Here is a 19,109-nt window from a genome sequence, read left to right as displayed (position 1 = left end):
CCATGAGGGGCCATCCGAGGATAACACCCAAATAGTAACAAGTATACCTAGCACCCAGAGCTTGTTTTCTAAATATCATTCTCCATTAAAAGGGACCGACCAGGGCTTCTGGAGAAATGGCTAATTCCAGGTTAGGACAGGAAAAATACAAGATGAGCCTGCAACATCATATGCCACAAAGGAAGGAAGTGCTCAAAGAATAGAGATCATCAAAAGGACAAAGAAGCCAGCTTGAAGGGGCTGGCTACCCAAATCTGGGACAATCTGAACTTGAAATAATTAACAGAATTCCATTTCTGGCTATAAAAGAATAACTGGTACCAGATTTGCCCACTCACCAGAAATAGCTAGAAAACTAGACAGGGTATATAAACAGCTAGAAATATACCCGAAGAAATGAAATGATACATCCATATAAAGACTTATAAAAGAATGCTCATAGCTTTATCTATAATTGCCACAAACCGGAAACAGCAACCCAAATGTACATCAGCTGGGGCTTCCCTGGTGGCGCAGTGGTTGAGAATCTGCCTGCCAATGCAGGGGACACGGGTTCGAGCCCTGGTCTGGGAAGATCCCACTTGCCGCGGAGCGGCTGGGCCCGTGAGCCACAATTGCTGAGCCTGCGCGTCTGGAGTCTGTGCTCCGCAACAGGAGAGCCCGCAATAGTGAGAGGCCTGCGCACCGCAATGAAGAGTGGCCCCCACTTGCCACAACTAAGGAAAACCCTCGCACAGAAACGGAGACCCAACACAGCCATAAATAAATAAATAAATAAATAAATATTTAAAAAAAAAAAAAAAAGCCCTTGACCCTGCCTCTTCTCCATCAAATCTAAAAAAAAAAAAAAAAATGTACATCAGGTGGTAAATAAACTGTGGTATATCCTGTAGTGGAATTCTACTCAGCAATAAAAAGCAAGTAACTACTTTTAAACACAACAAAATGGATGAATCTCAAAAAGGATTATGCCTAGCAAAAGAAGCTGGGCACAAAGACTAAATACTGTATAGCTAATACAGAGTATGAAATGTAGTTATAGGGCTTCCCTGGCGGTGCAGTGGTTAAGAATCCGCCTGCCAATGCAGGCGACAGGGGTTCGAGCCCTGGTCCGGGAAGATCCCACATGCCGCAGAGCAACTAAGCCCATATGCCACAACTACTGAGCCTGTGCTCTAGAGCCTGCGAGCCACAACTTCTGAGCCCACATGCCACAACTACTGAACCCTGCGCACCTAGAGCCCGTGCTCCCCAACAAGAGAAGCCACTGCAATGAAGAGCCCATGCACCGCAACAAAGAGTAGCCCCTGCTCGCCGCAACTAGAGAAAGCCCGTGCACAGCAACAAAGACCCAATGCAGCCAAAAATAAATAAATAAATTAAAAAAAAAAAAAGAAATGTAGTTATAAATCATATGAATTTCTAAAACAGACAAAACTAAACTACAGTGACAGCAAATCAGTGATTGCCTACGGCAATGAAATGCATAACCTAAATCTAATCATGAAAAACATAAGGCAGACCCAATTTGAAGGAAATTTGACAAAATAACTCTCCTGTAATCTTCATGAGTTTCCAGTCATAAAAGTCAAAATAAAATCTGAGCCTGTTCAGGCTGAAAGAAAGTAGAGACATAACAAGCCAGTGCAACATGTAGTCCTGGATTGACTCCTTTTGCTATAAAGGACATTCTTGGTACAACTGGCAAAACTTAAGTGAGGTGGGAGTAGACAGGAGTAATGTATCATCGTTAATTTCCTGATTTTAATGGTTGTGCTCTGATGATGTACAATATCCTTGTTTGTAGGATACACACTCAAGTATTCAGGGGTAAATGGGCATTGTGTTTATGATTTAATGAAATCCCAAAAGAGTTTGGTTTGGTTAACATTTTGATAATATAACTAAGAATTCATTGGGAAGGAAGGAAAAGGGTAAGAATGTTATCAAAAAGAAGAGAAATAAGGTTTTGGAGATTATCTCCTAGAGTGCTTTTAACCAAGAATATATACTTTAATCTATCCTTTTCTGAATTGTGATTTCTATAGGCAAGAAAAGTATTGAATTAGAGAAAAAAAGGCTCTCTCAATCTAAGCCAAAGCCCAAAAAGAAGAAAAAGCCCATCTTGAGAGTGCCTGTAAAGCAGGAATTGTGTAATGGGAATGAAGAAGAGAGTGTAAAGGAGAGCTCGGGCCCTGTTGAGAACGGAGTGTCAGACCAGGAGACTGAGGAGGAAGCCCGGGAGCCAGAGCTACCCTGTGGTGTCACCTCGGCAGGTATGTGGCCAAATCCTGTGTTTCACTAACTCTCTAGGACTTAGTAGTCATGACCAGGAAACTAAGCCAGGTCTACCTTTGAAGTGTTAAGAGGATCTAATATCCGATGATTGGGATGGAAATAGTGAAGTTCTATAGAGAAAACTTCTTATCAACTTGAGCAGGGTAAGACTGGGGGACAAAGTGAAACTAGGGCAATGTATACATAGAAACTTACATGGGGAAAGTTTTAACAATATGATGTCATCAGCCATGTTTACTGAAAGAAACCATTGTCCCTTACAAATATCTGACCTAGAAACTATCACCACTCTGGGAACTTGCAGGCAAACAATATAAATAGGACTGACTCGTTTAATTCTACAGCAGAATATTTTGATGTGACAGAATTTAAAATGGCCAAAATATATGGTACAGAGTTCTCCCTGACCCTCTCCATCCCAAGGGATGGCCACTGGGACCCACAGTTTGGGTAAATAAAGATCTAAAAAGTTTAATGGATTTATTTTTTAGATTCATCAGAATACTTCTTTATCATAAAATGTTCTTTTACCCCTGTAGATCAACAACTTAGTTTGGGTTTTTTGTTTTTTGTGTTTTTTTTGAGTTCATGGTGTGTACACTCAGGATTGTGACTCTGTATCCCATACACTTTAAATTTCTATTGGAAAAGTTGTTCCTTGTTTGTGTAATTAAATATGCAATTAGTACTTTGTCACCCAAGCCAAGTTTGGGAACTCCTAGACCTATGGTATAAAGCTGTGGAGGCTAGAACCTTTATAACTTTTCCTTAGATCAATTAGTCAAGAGTTCTAAGTAATAAACCTACAGATTCCTGGAAGGCAGTTTGTGAGATGGGGAAAGGGAGACTACCCATGCTTCCTATCTGAAATACGTCATCTTATATTTGGGGTAATAGATAAAATCACACCATTAAGACTGGTATACTCTTAATTTTTAAAAAGAACTAGATTCTACATTGTTCTTATCCAAATTTTTTTCTTTTTCCCCATGATGTAGTTTCTAAAGAACCAGTTATCTGCACTCCAGCATCCTTAGGTTTTGAAAAGTCAAAAGTCACCATTAATAACAAAGTCACTTTACTGAAAAAGGAGGCACCTAAAGAAAAGCCAGGTTGGTATTTAATAATTAAAATATTTGGGGGGACTTCCCTAGTGGTGCAGTGGTTAAGAATCCGCCTGCCAATGCAGGGGACACGGGTTCAATCCCTGGTCCAGGAAGATCCCATATGCCGCGGAGCAACTAAGTCCGTGCACCGCAACTACTGAGCCTGCGCTCCAGAGCCCGCGAGCCACAACTACTGAGCCCGCGTGCTGTAACTACTGAAGCCTGCGCTCCTAGAGCCCGTGCTCTGCAACAAGAGAAGCTGCCGCAATGAGAAGCCCGTGCACCGCAACAAAGAGTAGCCCCCTCTCACCACAACTAGAGAAAGCCTGTGTGCAGCAATGAAGACCCAACGCAGCCAAAAAATTTTTAACAAAAGAATAAAAAACAAATTTATTTATTTGGCTATTACAAATAAATAAATTAAATATTTTGTTAAAGTATCCTCAAATGTTACATGCAACTGAAAACTCAAAAGTTTTCAGTTTTTCGTTTTGTTTTAGATTTTAAATATTTGTAAGTGTTTTGATTGTTTCGATTTGGGGTCATTTTTTTAGTACTTGAGGAACCGTCATTTTGCAGTTGTTGATGTTGCTTCACAGGTGTTCACAGGGACACGTTTGTGTGTGTTGTGAACACTGCCCCCAGCTAATTTAATTTGAAAGCTTCCTTATAAGAGTGGGAACTTTCTGTGCCCAGCAGTATCCCTCCAGTAGGTTACACACACAATGGGCGTGCATTCAGTTTTGTGTTTTTGATCAACTCTTCTTCAGACAGTCTGTACTTTTATTACGTTTCAGAAGCCTTAATCAAGAAGCGAAAAGCTCGTTCCATGCTTCCACTGAGTACAAGTCTGGACCACAGATCCAAAGAGGAGCTTCATCAGGACTGTTTGGTATTAGCCACTGCAAAACACTCCAGAGGTACAGAAATACACTTCCTTGGCTCATCCGTAGTCTTCTGGGAACTGACACATAAGAAGTGCTTGTTTATATGTTACATGAATGAGCCAACAAATGTCCAAAATTGTTGTATTTCTGCATCATCCCTCCCCCACACCCCGCTGCCAGGTTCTGTCCACGCTCTGACCGCTGTCAGCACTCTCCAGTGCCTTGGAGGCATAATGCTCTGCTTTTCTATTATAAATCAAGTTGTTGCCAGCCATATGGGTGCTGGAATTGGTATGATGGCTTCAATATCTCAGCGTGAATCAATTCCATCAACTGTTTTTCCCCAGTAAACAGCATGTACATGTAGAAAAGAAAATCATCTGCTCATTGGAAATAACCCTTAATACGGCAGTTCCTTTAAAAATTTTTGATGGAAGTTTTTGTTTATAGAAGGTTTTTTGGTTTCAGTTTTTCAAAGCCCTCACCTAATGTGTGTTATTTTGACATTTGAGCCACTTTTTTTTTAATTTTGAATTTTATGTGTTGAAAAGGGATGCACATGACAAAATGAAATTCAAACAGTATAAAACCTGAGCCTAACAAACCTGACAAACAAACCTAACAAACCTAATGAAGTATTTTCATATTTTGCTATCTTTGTAACCAGCAGGGGTCTCTGTTAGGGTAAACAAGGGCACAGGTCTCTTTTTCTCAGCATCTGAAATGGGTGTTAGATACATTCGGAAGTAACTGGACAGAAAACAGTAACCTATTAAATGACTTCATCTGAATTTTTGTCTTTCTGAATTAGCAGAGCCAAAGGAGGATGTGTCTGCTGATCTTGAGCAAAGGTTTCACCTGGGGCTTTTCACAGACAGGGCTACCCTGTACAGAATGATTGAGGTTGAAGGTGAGACTAGTCCAATCAACACAATCCTGTCCATCTTTATGCTTCCCTAACGCTTTATACATACCTCTTATACAGCTGCCATCCTGTGGTATGGTAATGGTTAGTTTTACATGTCAGCTAACTAGGTTTTGAGTTCCCCTATTTGCATGTTCACAAACACCCCTCACTCGCATCTGTCACAGGACCCTAAACATACGGTGTCCATTCTGAGTGTCTGAGTGCAAGTGAAAGTGGGTGGACAAGTGACTGAGTGGGCTTCAGGCCCCATTATGAACACTCTGGGAAGTGACTTACCCATGAGCCAGTGACTACATATTCTAGGAATTTATTCCTGTCGTTCATCCTGCCTTTCTTTTTCTAGAAGACAGTGCAGACAGATGTTTCTGAAACATCTTCCAAATATTTCTCCTCCAAACAGGAAAAGGTCACTTGGAAAACGGCCACCCCGAATTATTTCACCAGCTCATGCTTTGGAAAGGAGATCTAAAAGGTGTTCTGCAGACTGCAGCAGAAAGAGGGGAGCTGACAGACAATCTTGTGGCTATGGCACCAGTCGGTATGTTCTTTTCAACAAAAGCCCTAGCATCTCTAGGATACATCCACTAAAGATAGACATTGTCTTGAAGGACAACTTGGCCATGTCTAATAATTAAATTTAAAATCCACATCCCTTTGACCCAGCAGTTCTAACTGTAGGAATTCAACTGCACCTACACATGCAAAATGGCAGATACATATGGACTGGGATTGCAGTGGTATTTGTAATAGCAAAAGGTCGCAAGAACCTCTATGTCCATCAGTGTAAGACTGGTTAAATCTTGTATGTCTATACAGTAGAAACTCCTATAGATACCCAAAAAATGAGGCAGCTCTGTACATTCTGATACAGAACGGAGCTCCAAAATTTAGTAAGTGAAAAGAATCAAGGTATAGATGCACAACAGAATATTTAATACTGTCATTGGTACTTATACATGTGTGGTTATATATTCATAGATTATTGCCAAAGGTTTCAAAAGAAACTAATAATAACGGTTGTCTCCAGGGAAAGGAATTTGGACAAGTTTGGGTAGTAGGGTGCCAGGATAACAAGGAAATTTTTTATGCCATGCCTCATTTTTTAGCTTTTTATTGAAGTATGCCAGAGAGAGAGAGATGGAAGTACACAGGTCATGAGTGTACTTGAATTTCACTAACTGAATACACCCTTGTAACTAGCACCCATATCAAGAAACATAACATTACCAGTACCCTAGAAGCTTCTCTCATGCTCCCTTTCAGTCAGTCTACATGCACCCCAACAAGGGTGAGCACTGTCTGACTTCCATACTCATGTACATTTGAATTTTGTACTATTTTTTATGTATTACATAATCAGAGAAACAATTTACGTTCCAAAATGTAGGGATGGGGAGAGGTAGATGAAACAGATGATCAGATGAAACAACAACTGAATTACTATCTAAATGTTCTGCTTAATGCAGTGACTAACAACAAGCATTTTCAACCCAAATGTACATGCTTTTTTCCCTTAAATCTGCTGTTTTTTTTTGTTTGTTTGTTTGTTTGTTTGTTTTAAGCCGGTTACCATGTGTGGGTATGGGCCGTGGAAGCTTTTGCCAAACAACTGTGTTTTCAGGACCAGTATGTCAAGGCTGCCTCTCACCTACTTTCTATCCACAAAGTGTATGACGCTGTGGAGCTGCTCAAGTCAAACCACTTCTACAGGTCTGTATGACCCAGCAGGTGAACCAGCAGCTGGATGTAATGTGAAATCAATCTACATAACAGTTCTGTTTCATGATAACCACCATAAAAAATTTATTGTAATTAAACATCTCAAATGCACACAAATGTATGTTCACTAGCTTAAACATCAGTGCACCCACCACCTATACTTAACAAATGTTAACTTTCAGCAATATTTGCTGATATTTTTTTTAATTTCTTTACTGTTAAAGTAATACAAACAAAGAAAAGAGCATGATACAAATGAACAGCTTAATGAATTACTAAGAGAGGAACTTTTTTAAGCCCCACCTGTGAAGTGAGAAGAATAACATTCCAGACTTAGTTGAATTGCCTTTCCCCAATTCTGTCCTCATCCCTTCTCTAGCAGTAACCACTCTTCTGAGACTGGTGTGAATCCTTTCTGTTCAAGTTATTATTCTTCCACTACAGTACATATTTAAGTACAGAAAACAAAAGCAACAAAATATTTCTTGTAGACAGCATACAGTTGGGTCTTGTTTTTTATCCAGTCTGATAGTCTCTGCCTTTTAATTGGAGTGTTTTAATGTAAATATTAGTGCAACTGATTTAAATCTACCATCTTGCTATTTCATTTCTTCTTTTCCTGCTTTCTTTCAGATTAGTTAAATATTTTTTTATCTCCAGTACTGGCATGTCAGCTATATTTTTTTTTAATGGTTACTTTAGGGTTTATGATGAGCATTTTTAACTTATCAGTTTACCTTCAGATAATACTGTACCACTTCTTGCATACATCATACTTCTTTCTTTCTTCCTGTCTCTTCCACTATTGCTGTCATATATTTCACATACTATATACATGTTATAACCCCACATTACAGTATTAGAATTCTTGCTTTAAACAATTACCTTTAAGTTTTTAAACATTTTCTTATATTTGCCCATATATTTATTTCCAGCACTTTCCATTCTCTTACGTAGATCCAAGTTTCCAATTGCTGTTAATTCCTTCTTTCCCGTGAAGAACTTCAACATTTTTTTTGTAGTGTGGTCCCGCTGGTGACATATTCCATCAACTTTTGTTTGTCTATAAAAGTCTTTAATTTTGCCTCTATTTTAAAGGATCTTTCAGTGGGTGTAGACTTCTAGATTGGAAGGTTCTGTCATTCTGTGCTTCATAGATATCATTCCATTTTTTCTTGGCTTGCATTGTTGACTTGACTACTGCATTTATTCTTATCTTTGTTATACAGGAACTATGTCTTTTTTCTCTGACTGTTTTTAGGACTTTCTCCACCACTGATTTTCAGCCATTTCATATGATGGCTTTGGTGAGACTTTCTTTTTATCCTATTTTGGTGTGTTGTCTTCCTTTAGAGAATGCCGGACTCTGCTTTGGCAAGCCGTAAAGTTACCTGCAGATCAACTTCATCTTTTCCGGGCTGTTTTAAGCTTTCTTAGGGCAAGTTCAGAGAAATCCATACTCTAGAATTAGTTTGCCCTCCTGCCTTCTGGTGTCTTTACCGAATGCCTTGTGTAAGTCAACAAATCAGAACTCAAATGTCTGGGTGGTCAAAACTCGTAGGTCTCCACACCCTGAGTGAGCCCTGGGAATTATTCAGCTTATCGTTCCCTGATTATTCTTTGTACAGCCTTAAGGACTTTCCTACATATGCACAGCTTTGTGTTCAAACCAGAGACTCAACAGGATCCCTAAGCACCGTTGTGGAGCTCTTTCTCTGGACAGCTTCTTCCTTCCTACTCTCCTGCCCCACAAATTCCAATCGCTTCGTCTCCCCTCAGCCCTGACTGCTGAAGCTCTGCTGGGATTCCTTCTGGGAAAATGGTTTTAGGCAGAAAGCCAGGGCCATGATTGGGCTCACAACATTTGTTTCCTTCTCCCCGGGACGACAGTCCTGTGCTGCCTGGTGTCCAATGGCTGAAAACAGTTGCTTCATACCTATTTTCCCCAATGTTTTAATTTTGCAACAGGAGGATACGTCTGGTCCTATTTGTCACTCCATCATGGCTGGAAGCAGAGGTCTCAAATTATGTACTTCTTAAATATTGCTGTGTCTAAATCACCTTAGTCTAAAACACTTTTATTCCAGCTACGACTTTATGTTGGCTGCAACTCAGAGGTTGTATGTCATTTGGAAAATAGTAGTTCAGTCAGTTAACACAGATCCTCCAAATGTTAACACATCTCACTATAAAATATCAAAAAAAAATCACATTCCTTACTTCATCAGAAAAGTCTTTAACTTCGGGGAAGCCGTCAAGCTCACAGTGGCAGGCACAAGTTTCCTAAAACTCTAATTTTCACCTGAAAGCTCAAATTTTATCATTGGCAACAGTACTGTTGGTTGTTTTCCGTGAAATGACAGGCTTACTTTGTTCATTTTTGAGAAAACATCTGCCAGATACTCAACACTAAATAACTATAGTTTGTTAGTCATTCTTTCAAGAAGTAATGAGATTCCTTCAAAATAAAAGCAACTAGTTCAGCTTGCAATTCGTTCATATAAGTTTTTCATAGAACCATTGTACTTTGGAATTCAGCAAAGAACACAAAATGTTCTTCCCATTTTGTCACACAGAATATTAACAGGATGTGCAGGATTTTGTGAAATTCATCATTTTTCCTTTTCAAGGAAATTTACCTTTTTTTTTTTAACGACAAGGGCCACTAACTGGATTCTTGCTCCAGATGCCAGCAGTTTACCCACCATTGCTTTCGCATAATCAGTACAAATGTCAACACACTGAGAAAAGGCAAATAACCTCTTGGCATTATTGTGAAAATAGTCTTGACCTCATGAACCCCCGAAAGAGCCTTTGGAACTCCGGGAATCCACAAACCACACTTTAAGAACTGCTGACATAGGTGAAGAATTGAGCACAGCACGCAGTTCTAACTTGCCCTGTAATGCAGGAATACAGTTTTTTTATGGGAAGTTGGAACAAGACAGACAACACAAAGGGAATGGCTTATCCTACCTTGCAGCCCCTCCTAGGGCCTCTTTCAGATTGGCTAATTACCTATTCTTGCCTCTAGGGAGGCTATTGCAATTGCCAAGGCCCGGCTGCGCCCAGAGGACCCGATCCTGAAAGACCTGTACCTCAGCTGGGGAGCCATCCTAGAAAAAGACGGCCATTATGCCTTAGCAGCCAAATGGTAAGTCTGAGGGAAACAGGAGTGCACCCAAAGAAGAGCTTCTGAAAGAGCTGGACAAGGATGGAAGAAAGAAGTTTAGAGGTGCGGGTGAAGTAACTAGCAAATTAAAAAGCGTATACGTATTAAAGCCAGCTTCATAAGATTCATCAGGATCTACCTACTTGGTATTTATGTAAGTCACCATAACTTCAAGAAATCCAAGTCGTCGACTTGGAAATCACTCCTTTCTTTAGGGATGTCTTGTATCATTAAATATGGGAAATGGGAGGGAATGATTCCTTTGCTTGGGTTCAACTCAGCAACTGCTGAAGTTCCTTTATCTCCTTAACCTGTATAATGCTGCCTCTTCAGCTTCTGCTGCACTGGCCTCAGCCTTCACAGGGACAGCCACAGGTAATGACACACCTGGGACCACAGGAAGGCACGCAAGGCAAAGTGGACAGAAAGAAATGATTCGACCCTCTGGGGAGCAGGAGTAGGCGATCTGTTTATGACACTTCGCTTGAGTTTTCTTTTGTATCTTAGCTATTTAGGAGCCACTTCAGCTTATGATGCAGCCAAAGTTTTGGCCAAAAAGGGGGATGTGGCATCACTTAGAACGGCTGCAGAGTTGGCTTCCATCGTAGGAGAGAATGAGTTGTCTGCTACCCTGGCTCTCAGATGTGCCCAAGAACTGCTTCTGGCCAGGAACTGGGTGGGAGCCCAGGAAGCCCTGCAGCTCCACGGAAGTCTGAAGGTTAGTCTGTTACTGCCTCTCCGGCTTTTAAGAGGGATGAGCCCCAAACCCTTTTCTAGTCAGATTCCAAGTGAATTACCCAGTTGCACAAGCTGTACCAATTTGGTAAGTATCCTTAGAAGTGTCCAGCAAGCCCTGGCCATACTATCCCACTTAAGTACTGTGGCTTGTCAGTTGCCACATTCAGAGTAAAAGATAATGTGGTTATTGACAGTAATTCCCACTGCTTAGCAGTCGAATAGCCTTTAGTCAGTTCAGCCCCTGTGTTTCTTCATTGATGTCATCAGCACAGAAATGAAGAGGAAGAGGGTCTGCTTTGAAGAAGATGGATTGGCTTTAACAGAAATCATGGTGCTCTGCCTGTAGCAGCCCTCTTCAGCTATAAGCTGTAATTCTGCCTATATGAAACAGAGACCTTCCCAAGCTTAAGTGAGAAAATATTATAGGGATATACAAGGAATCTCATGGCAACTGAAAACCCAGCAAAAGTAGGGATTTTTTTTAGGCCTTTTCTCTGTGCTCTCTTCTCTTCCAGCTGATTCCCTCTGTTAAACCTACTTGGATATAGCCCCTAACCACTCCCCCAGCTCTCAGATCTACACAGCTTGTCTGCTCCAGCACCTTCTGCCCACGATGCTTTAACTTCTGTATGCCTTAATCTGAAGTTTGGGCAGAGAAAAGAACTAGATGAGTCCAGCCCATCTTTTCTCAAACTGGGCCACAAGTCTTAAGTGGCTGGCCTGCATGTGGCTGAAATTTCAGTGAGTAGGGCTATAGCTGGGGTGTCATATTACAAATATGGTTGCTAAAAAAAAAAAAAAGTAATAAATATGGTTGCTTGAGCTCCAAGAGCTGTGGGTAGGAATCCCCCAAAAGGCATTTGGAAAAACTGTCTGTTAGATCACCTCTTTTCCCCCTCCCACAAGACTCACTGGGCTGGCAGCACACGGAAGGGAAGGCTGCTGCAAATGCAAGGGGGGGGCGGGGAATCTGAGAGACTGGGGAGAGCTCTAGACAATGGAGCACTTCCCTGCATAACACCTCCTCTCCTTTGCTATTGGGTTCCAGGGCCAGAGATTGGTGTTTTGCCTTCTTGAGCTACTGTCCAAGCACCTGGAGGAAAAGCAGCTTTCAGAGGGCAAAAGCTCCTCCTCTTCTTACAATGCTTGGCCCGCAGGCAGCGAAAGGCCCTTTGTGGAGAGGGTGACTGCAGTATGGAAAAGCGCCTTCAGCCTCGACTCCCCAGAGCAGTACCAGGCAGCATTTCAGCAGCTGCAAGATATCAAGTACCCATCTGCTACAAGTAACACTCCCTCCAAACAGGTACCCCTTCTGCATGAGCTTTTGATATTAATCACTCAGTAGGCTAAGACTTCTCTAATCCATGTCTAGTAATAATAAGGAAACACGTAGAATGCCAGTTTGTATTTCAGAAAAGATTAAGCCAGGCCCAGGAAACCTGGAAAGATCCCTTCAGATTAATTAGAGCCCTTTATCTTTAAAGTTAGTCTTCAATCAGTATTCCCTTCTAAAAGAAAAAAAAGTCTAAAAACAAAGAAAAGCACAGAAACTAATATAATAATAAGTACCCATCAGTTAGAATTAATTAACAGATGTTCACATTTTGTCATTTCTGCTTCATGGAGTCTTTTGGTTTTGTTTTGTATATATTTTTGCTTTTGGTGAAAGAATCAAGTTGAAGTCCCTCATGTTCCCTTCCCCAGTGCCATTTCCCTGCCCTAGCTCACAAAAATTTCAGCCCCTGCATCAGACCACATGTGTTATTTTGTGGCTTCCTTATGTGATCATTGTTTATAAAATCTTAAACATACCTGTGCACGATGACACCCAGCAACCCCATTGCTTAGATATTTCACTAAAAGAAGTGAACCCAGGTGTCTACACAGTCTTGTACAGAAATGTTCATGGCAGCTTAGTTCATAATAGCCAAATAGAAACAATACAAATGTCCATGAGCTGGTGAATGGATCTACAAACTGCAGTATATCCATATAGTGGAAAACTATACTATGCAACAATAAAAAGGAACAAATTACTAATGCAAAAAGAGTATCAGTGAATCTTGAAAGCATTATGGTAAGTCAAAGAATCAAGTCACAAAAGACTACATACTCTACTGTTCCATTCATATGAATTATAGAAAAGACAAAATTATACTGGCAAAAACTAGATCAGTGGTTGCCAGGGGATGGGGAGAGGGGAGTTGAATGCAAAGGGGCACAAAGGAATATCTTACAATGAAAATGTTCTATGTCTTGATTTTGGTGGTAGTTACACCATATGTATGTGTGTGTGTGTATATATATATGTATACATATATATATACACACACACACATATATATTTATTTGTCAAAACTCATCAAATTGCACACTTAAAATTGATAAATCTTAATTACACTCCAGATTTTTTTTTTTTTTTTTTTTTTTTTTTAAACTTTTATTGTGGAAAATTTCAAAATACACAAAAGTAAAAATCTAGTATATAATGAACCCCCATGTATTTATCGGCTAAGTTTTAGCAGATTTTTTTTTAATTACAGCTTTTAATTCAAGAAACTCACTTTTTGTTTAATTTTTTAAATTTTGTTTTAATTTTAATTTTTTGTTTTAATTTGCATTTAGCAAATGTCAAGGCATTTTCTTAGCATGAACAGACTTTAACACCAGACAGTGTATGTTGCTGTACAACTAAATATGAAAGTTTCCAATGAGGAAGCAAAAATGGGTGGTGGAGATAGGAGGACCTTTCTTAAATGTGGACTGTGTGTACTTCCCAAATGCAGTTAATAGGAACATTTCTGGTGTCATTCCCAGTGCCTGATGTGAGAGGATGTTTAACTGAGACTCTGGCTCCTCTCTCCAGCTCCTGCTTCACATTTGCCATGACCTGACCTTGGCAGTGCTAAGCCAGCAGGTGGCCTCCTGGGACGAAGCTGTGGAAGGACTGCTTCGGGCTGTGATCCGGAGCTACAACTCAGGAAACTTCACCATCATGCAGGAAGTGCACTCAGCCTTTCTTCCGGAGGGTAAAAGACCCCCAGCTCTGCTGGAGCACACCCACTAAAGGATGATATAACCACCGCCAGTGTTGTGGCACCAGGAGTACATAGGTTATTGAAAGACAGACATGGGCCAGTGTGTCATTTAGTAGAAAGTTTGAATTCTCTTACCCAGCCTCCTTAAGAGGTAGCCAGAATGACTAAGCTGTTTTCCTTTACCTGGTCCTACCTACCTACCTCACTGCCTCCTATATACTTTCCTACACACAGCTCTAGAGAAATAGCAATGTGCTCACAAGTTATTAAGAATGGAGAAGACATTCCTTGAGCTGCACAATTAGTCACTAACCTAAAACACTGTGGTTTTTCAGAGACACAGTGGGATCTTACCCCCAGAGCCTTCAGTGGGACAGGTGAAATACTTCTTTTTCTATCATGCTTTAAATGGCCTGTAGCTATGAGGACACTGCCTTAGGCCAAGACATGTTTAGCTCTGGTTGGCTTCTGGTGGAAAGCATGTGGTCCCACGGATCACTGCTGTTCTGTTTCTTGGGATCTGGTCTGCCTCTTGGGTGACAGGAAACAACATGCGGGCAGGAAGCCAGATTTCTGACAGATAAAGAAATGAACAACCCTAAATCCTCTTCTTCTCTCCTAGGCTGTGACCACCTAAGAGACAAACTGGGTGACCATCAGTCCCCCACCACACCAGCTTTCAAAAGTTTGGAGGCCTTTTTTATTTATGGACGTCTGTATGAATTCTGGTGGTCTCTCTCCGGGCCTTGCCCCGAATCCAGCATCTGGGTAAGGGCTGCTCACAGAAGGACAACCTCTGTTGAGCAGAGCCAACAGCTTGACAATGTCAGCCCTGAAGAAACTGACCCCAAAGCTTCCCAGCCAGCGCCAAGCAGGACTCTAGAACTAGACCTGAGACTCACAGAAGAAGGTGAGCAAATGCTGAATGCCTGTTGTAAGGAGCTCTTTTCAGAAAAGCACGCTGGTCTCCAAAATGCACAGAGAACCATTGCTGAAGTCCAAGAGACCTTGGCAGAAATGATCCGCCAACACCAGAAGAGTCAACTTTGTAAATCCACAGCAAATGGCCCTGATAAGAATGAACCTGAACAGGAAGCAGAACAGTCCCTCTCTAGTCCTCAGAACCAGTGGTAAGTACTGATTCAATACAACATGGAACTAAAATACCCTGCTGGATTCTCACATAGTACTTGATGAGACTGATCAGGTCACTTGGAAGCACCACAATGCAGTCATTAAGGCACAGGCTTTGAAGTCACATGTGGGGTTCCAATCCTGGCCCTGTTCAGTGACCTCAGGCAGGAGCCTTAATGTCTCTGAGCTTTAGTTCCCTCATCCATAAATGGAGTACCAACTCCATCCTTGCTTGTTTTGAGAATTAAACAGAATCACAAATATTGTTAATAACAACAGTACAATAAAACCCTACTTTTGTGCAATAGATTCCTAAATAATCAATCATGTAAAATAGGGAGTTGCATTATTGCATCATTAATGAAAACCATTGATTTTCTTTTTCTTTTTTTTTTTTTTGGCCGTGTTACGCGGCTTATGGGATCTCAGTTCCCCAACCAGGGATTGAACCCGCACCCTCAGCAGTGAAAGCAGGGAGTCCTAACCACTGGACCGCCAAGGAATTCCCAAAACCATTGTTTTTCAATTGTTCAGTACTATCCCAAAAAATACAGAAAAAGGGTAGTGTACAGAATTACACACTAAACTGTAAAAAATCCCAAATGATCAGATTGCTGCAGCATCCTAATCATTTCCATTGAAAATAAGGGCCAGGTAGATATAGATGATTATTAATCACTTTAGAGCCCTTCTGCATTATCACAGGGCACTTCGCTATGGGCATTTGCAGTGATTAACAGTTGCTGATTAGTTGTTATGCCGAGTGCCTTTACCTTGATTATGTCCCCCCCAGCACAGGGCCTAAAATACAGTAACCAGCACAGTCAATAAACTTACAGCTATTATTACTAAACTTTTAAAAATTAAAATTACATTTGTTGCTCTAAAAATACTACGAGTGAAATCTTGAGTCAGAGTTTTGAGTTACTTCTCTAGTGAGCTACCACACTCTAGGCAGCACTTTATGTTTGGTTTTAGTAACAAGAAAAACACAAAAAAGTTCTCTAACCCAGCGGCTCTTAACCTTTGGATCAGAGGGCCCCTTTGAGAAGCTTAAGACACCCTTCCCAGAAAAATGTGCATCCATACACCCTGAGGGTAGGAACCCCGGCTCTGTCTAACCCATTCCCCAGAGAAATCCAGGCCCTTTGCATTTGGCTGCAGAATGAATCCCCTAAAGGTCCTTAATTTTCATTGGAGCTCTATGTCTAAGAAGTGGGGATTTGGAAAGTGGTGAGGAACAATACTGCATTTTGAAAATTTTATATCACATCACATTAAATTCCCTTCTCTTAGCCTTTGTATTTAAAGATAAGAGATAAAGACCCAGGCGACAAAGTAATTTTATTTACAGGATAATAGATTTAAAAGTTATGTGGGGCAAGACATATAACTTGTGCTTTTTTTATTATTATTATCACTAGTAAAGAAGAAAAAAATGAACCAGTTTCTTTGCCTGAATTAACCAAAAGGATTACAGAGGCCAATGAGAGAATAGCTAAGTTTCCTGAGAGTATTAAGGTAAGATTTATATAGCAGTTCATTTGGTAAAACATTACTTTCTATGTTATCAACTGACTACACCAAATTCTTTAACGTCATCTGAAATCTGTACACATTTGTATGTGCTTAAAAATTGAAGATCCAGTTGCCTTTGGTGAGCTAAAATGTTTTGTGAGAGTAGAATTATTGACACCACAAGCAATTTTATACCTTAGCCTTCAGAGAAATCTAACAAATTTTCGAATTACGAGGTAAAGTAAAATTACAGTTGGTACCATGTATTTGATCGCTTACAAATGGATAGGTATACTTGGATGTGGCCCTAGTAGTAACAGAAGCATCATGTTTTAAATTCATTTGAGTAGGGCTCTAGGAAAAGATTGTATCATTTGAGAGGGACATCTCAGCTTTGAGTTTTATCTCTCCTTAGAGTAACTGATGAAGTCTTAGGAGAGAAATGGCTCAACCGTGCCAGAGAAGTGTCATTAGATAAGATTTGAGACACTCATGCCTTCTGTGCAGGTGTTTGTGGCTTTTTTTTTTGCAAATGCTTCCTTGTTTATCCCTGTGTCATCTTTCAGACCTGGCCCTTCCCAGATGTGCTGGAGTGCTGCCTCATCCTGCTTCACATCGGGTCCCAATATTCTGGCTTCGTGACCCAGGAAATGCAGCAACAGGCTCAAGAGCTCCTTCAGAAATACGGCAGCACTAAAGTTTACAAACGACACTACCAGACCCTGTGCATGTGAACTTTCAAGGACCTCTAAGAAACTGTGCCAAATTCAAAACATCCAACACCTTTCACCTCTGCATTTACACCTCGCCAGAGATTCAGTTTGATCCCTATATGTTTCTGCAGTGATCCAAATAATACAAATGAGAGTCAAGTTTCAATCAACTCTACACTTAAACCCAATGAAATCTGACTTTGGACTCAATTGTGGTTTCCTACTGGAGGAAAGATCATGAAAAGCCAGCAGTAGTTACTCAGAACTAACACCTGCAAAGTGATTGTTGATAATCTCTAAAGCCTTATGCAGGTTTCGCCCAAAGAGCAGAAACTTCTTTTTTAATCACCCAAAGTGTTACATTCTTAAACACAAGCTACCTTTATAAATGCTTTGCCTGACCATAAACATGTACACTCTTGTTGGAGGGTAGAGATTACGTCTTCCCTTTACTATTTTACCCCTAGCGCTCACTTAAGAGTGTCTGGTATCTAATAGGTACATAATGGAAACTTTCAACTGAGTAAGTTGGGAAAATGAAAGAATGCTCATTAATAGCTTAGACTTAAAGGACTCTAAACTGAGCTCATTGATACCAGCACTGGCTGACAACTAAGGCTTGTGATTGGTAGTCGATCTTACTGCGTTAGCAGAACACAGGAATTCAAGAACATCTGGCAGTACAACAGCACCCCCCTCAGCCACGATTTCACTTTCCACAGTTTGTTACCCCCAGCCAACAGCAGTCCAAAAATATTGAATGGGAAATTCCAGAAATAGACAACTCATTATAAGTTTTAAACTGTGGCCATTCTGAGTAGCACGATGAAATCTCACGGCGGTCCCACTCTGTCCTACCCAGCACATGACTCATCCCTCTGTCCAGCATACCCATGCTGTATACACTACCTGCCCATTAGTATAGGAAAAACACAGAGCATACATTATAGGGCTCAGTACTACCCATGGTTTCAGGCCTCTACTGTGGGTCTTGAAACGTAACCCCCACACATAAGGGGAGACTACTGTATGTGGAGGGGCTGAATTACACCCATAGTTAGTATTCTCTTGGTTACTCTTCAGGACCATCCCTTTCTGAGGATGACCACTAACACACTCACATATATACAAGGCAAAGTTCTTTACAGTTCTACTACACTTGTGCCCCTTCTTTAGCACCACTTTAATAAGCTGTTTCTTATCTCTCCCATGCAATGAGCACACCCCTACTCAACACTCAGTTCCTCAACCCTTCATCTCAACATTTCTCCTGACATGTCAATAAGCCTGTTGTCAACTGTGGCAAAAATAAACACCTATTTTAATCCAAATTTGTTAAGGATATATGTGTAGGGCTCAGTCACCAGCATGCTAAAGCACCTTGGTTGAGAACCACTGACCTATGCTGCTTTACCACAAATCTTACGAGAAATATATCTCTTCCAGTATGTGAACATCCCAGTCAAAATCCTAGATCTGCTCCTGTACCTGACTTACAATCCCACATCTTTGGGCCAATAGAAAGGATTGGAAACAAAGTCCTGAACCAAGTCTAGGATATCAGACGTTCAATCTATCCAAAAGAAGTCCACTAATTAATAAGTGGATCTACCGTATATAATGGAGTAGCAGCAGGAAGTAGAATTAAAACTGATTTCCTAGTAAGGCCCAATAATCAGCGAGGCATATGAAGTAAAGAGACAATTCCGTTTACACAGCTGCTCATTAAAAGCTTCCTACAAAGTGAGACATTTTGTATGCAAGCCAACTTGTGGAAAATGGAGGCAAGAGTTAGGGAACAGACACGATGCTTCCATGTCACTGACAGCAAACAACCGTCTTCTAAAGCCAGCAATTC

At 40.7% G+C, this 19,109-nt stretch overlaps 1 protein-coding gene across 2 annotated transcripts in view; it reads left to right on the top strand.

Annotated features, from left to right (window-relative positions):
* Positions 1-18,582, top strand: part of GEMIN5 (gem nuclear organelle associated protein 5) — a 41,789-nt gene extending 23,207 nt beyond the window's left edge. Inside the window, exons 16-28 of one of the 2 annotated variants that reach the window (XM_068536272.1) lie at positions 2,049-2,276; positions 3,297-3,410; positions 4,202-4,324; positions 5,106-5,201; positions 5,620-5,757; positions 6,782-6,929; positions 9,973-10,092; positions 10,618-10,828; positions 11,897-12,151; positions 13,715-13,877; positions 14,509-15,016; positions 16,445-16,541; positions 17,105-18,582. In XM_068536272.1, coding sequence (XP_068392373.1) covers positions 2,049-2,276; positions 3,297-3,410; positions 4,202-4,324; positions 5,106-5,201; positions 5,620-5,757; positions 6,782-6,929; positions 9,973-10,092; positions 10,618-10,828; positions 11,897-12,151; positions 13,715-13,877; positions 14,509-15,016; positions 16,445-16,541; positions 17,105-17,272 — 2,369 coding nt within the window. In that variant the 3' untranslated portion in view covers positions 17,273-18,582. Of the gene's footprint in view, positions 1-2,048; positions 2,277-3,296; positions 3,411-4,201; positions 4,325-5,102; positions 5,202-5,619; positions 5,758-6,781; positions 6,930-9,972; positions 10,093-10,617; positions 10,829-11,896; positions 12,152-13,714; positions 13,878-14,508; positions 15,017-16,444; positions 16,542-17,104 lie in introns of both variants that reach the window. The other variant, XM_068536271.1, reaches the window with a different exon arrangement.
* The last annotated feature ends 527 nt before the right edge of the window (positions 18,583-19,109 follow it).

This window comes from Eschrichtius robustus, chromosome 2 (assembly GCF_028021215.1).
Source record: "Eschrichtius robustus isolate mEscRob2 chromosome 2, mEscRob2.pri, whole genome shotgun sequence".
Classification (NCBI taxonomy): domain Eukaryota; kingdom Metazoa; phylum Chordata; class Mammalia; order Artiodactyla; family Eschrichtiidae; genus Eschrichtius; species Eschrichtius robustus.
Note: the sequence above shows the minus strand (reverse complement) of the source record. Positions and strands in the feature narration are given on the sequence as shown.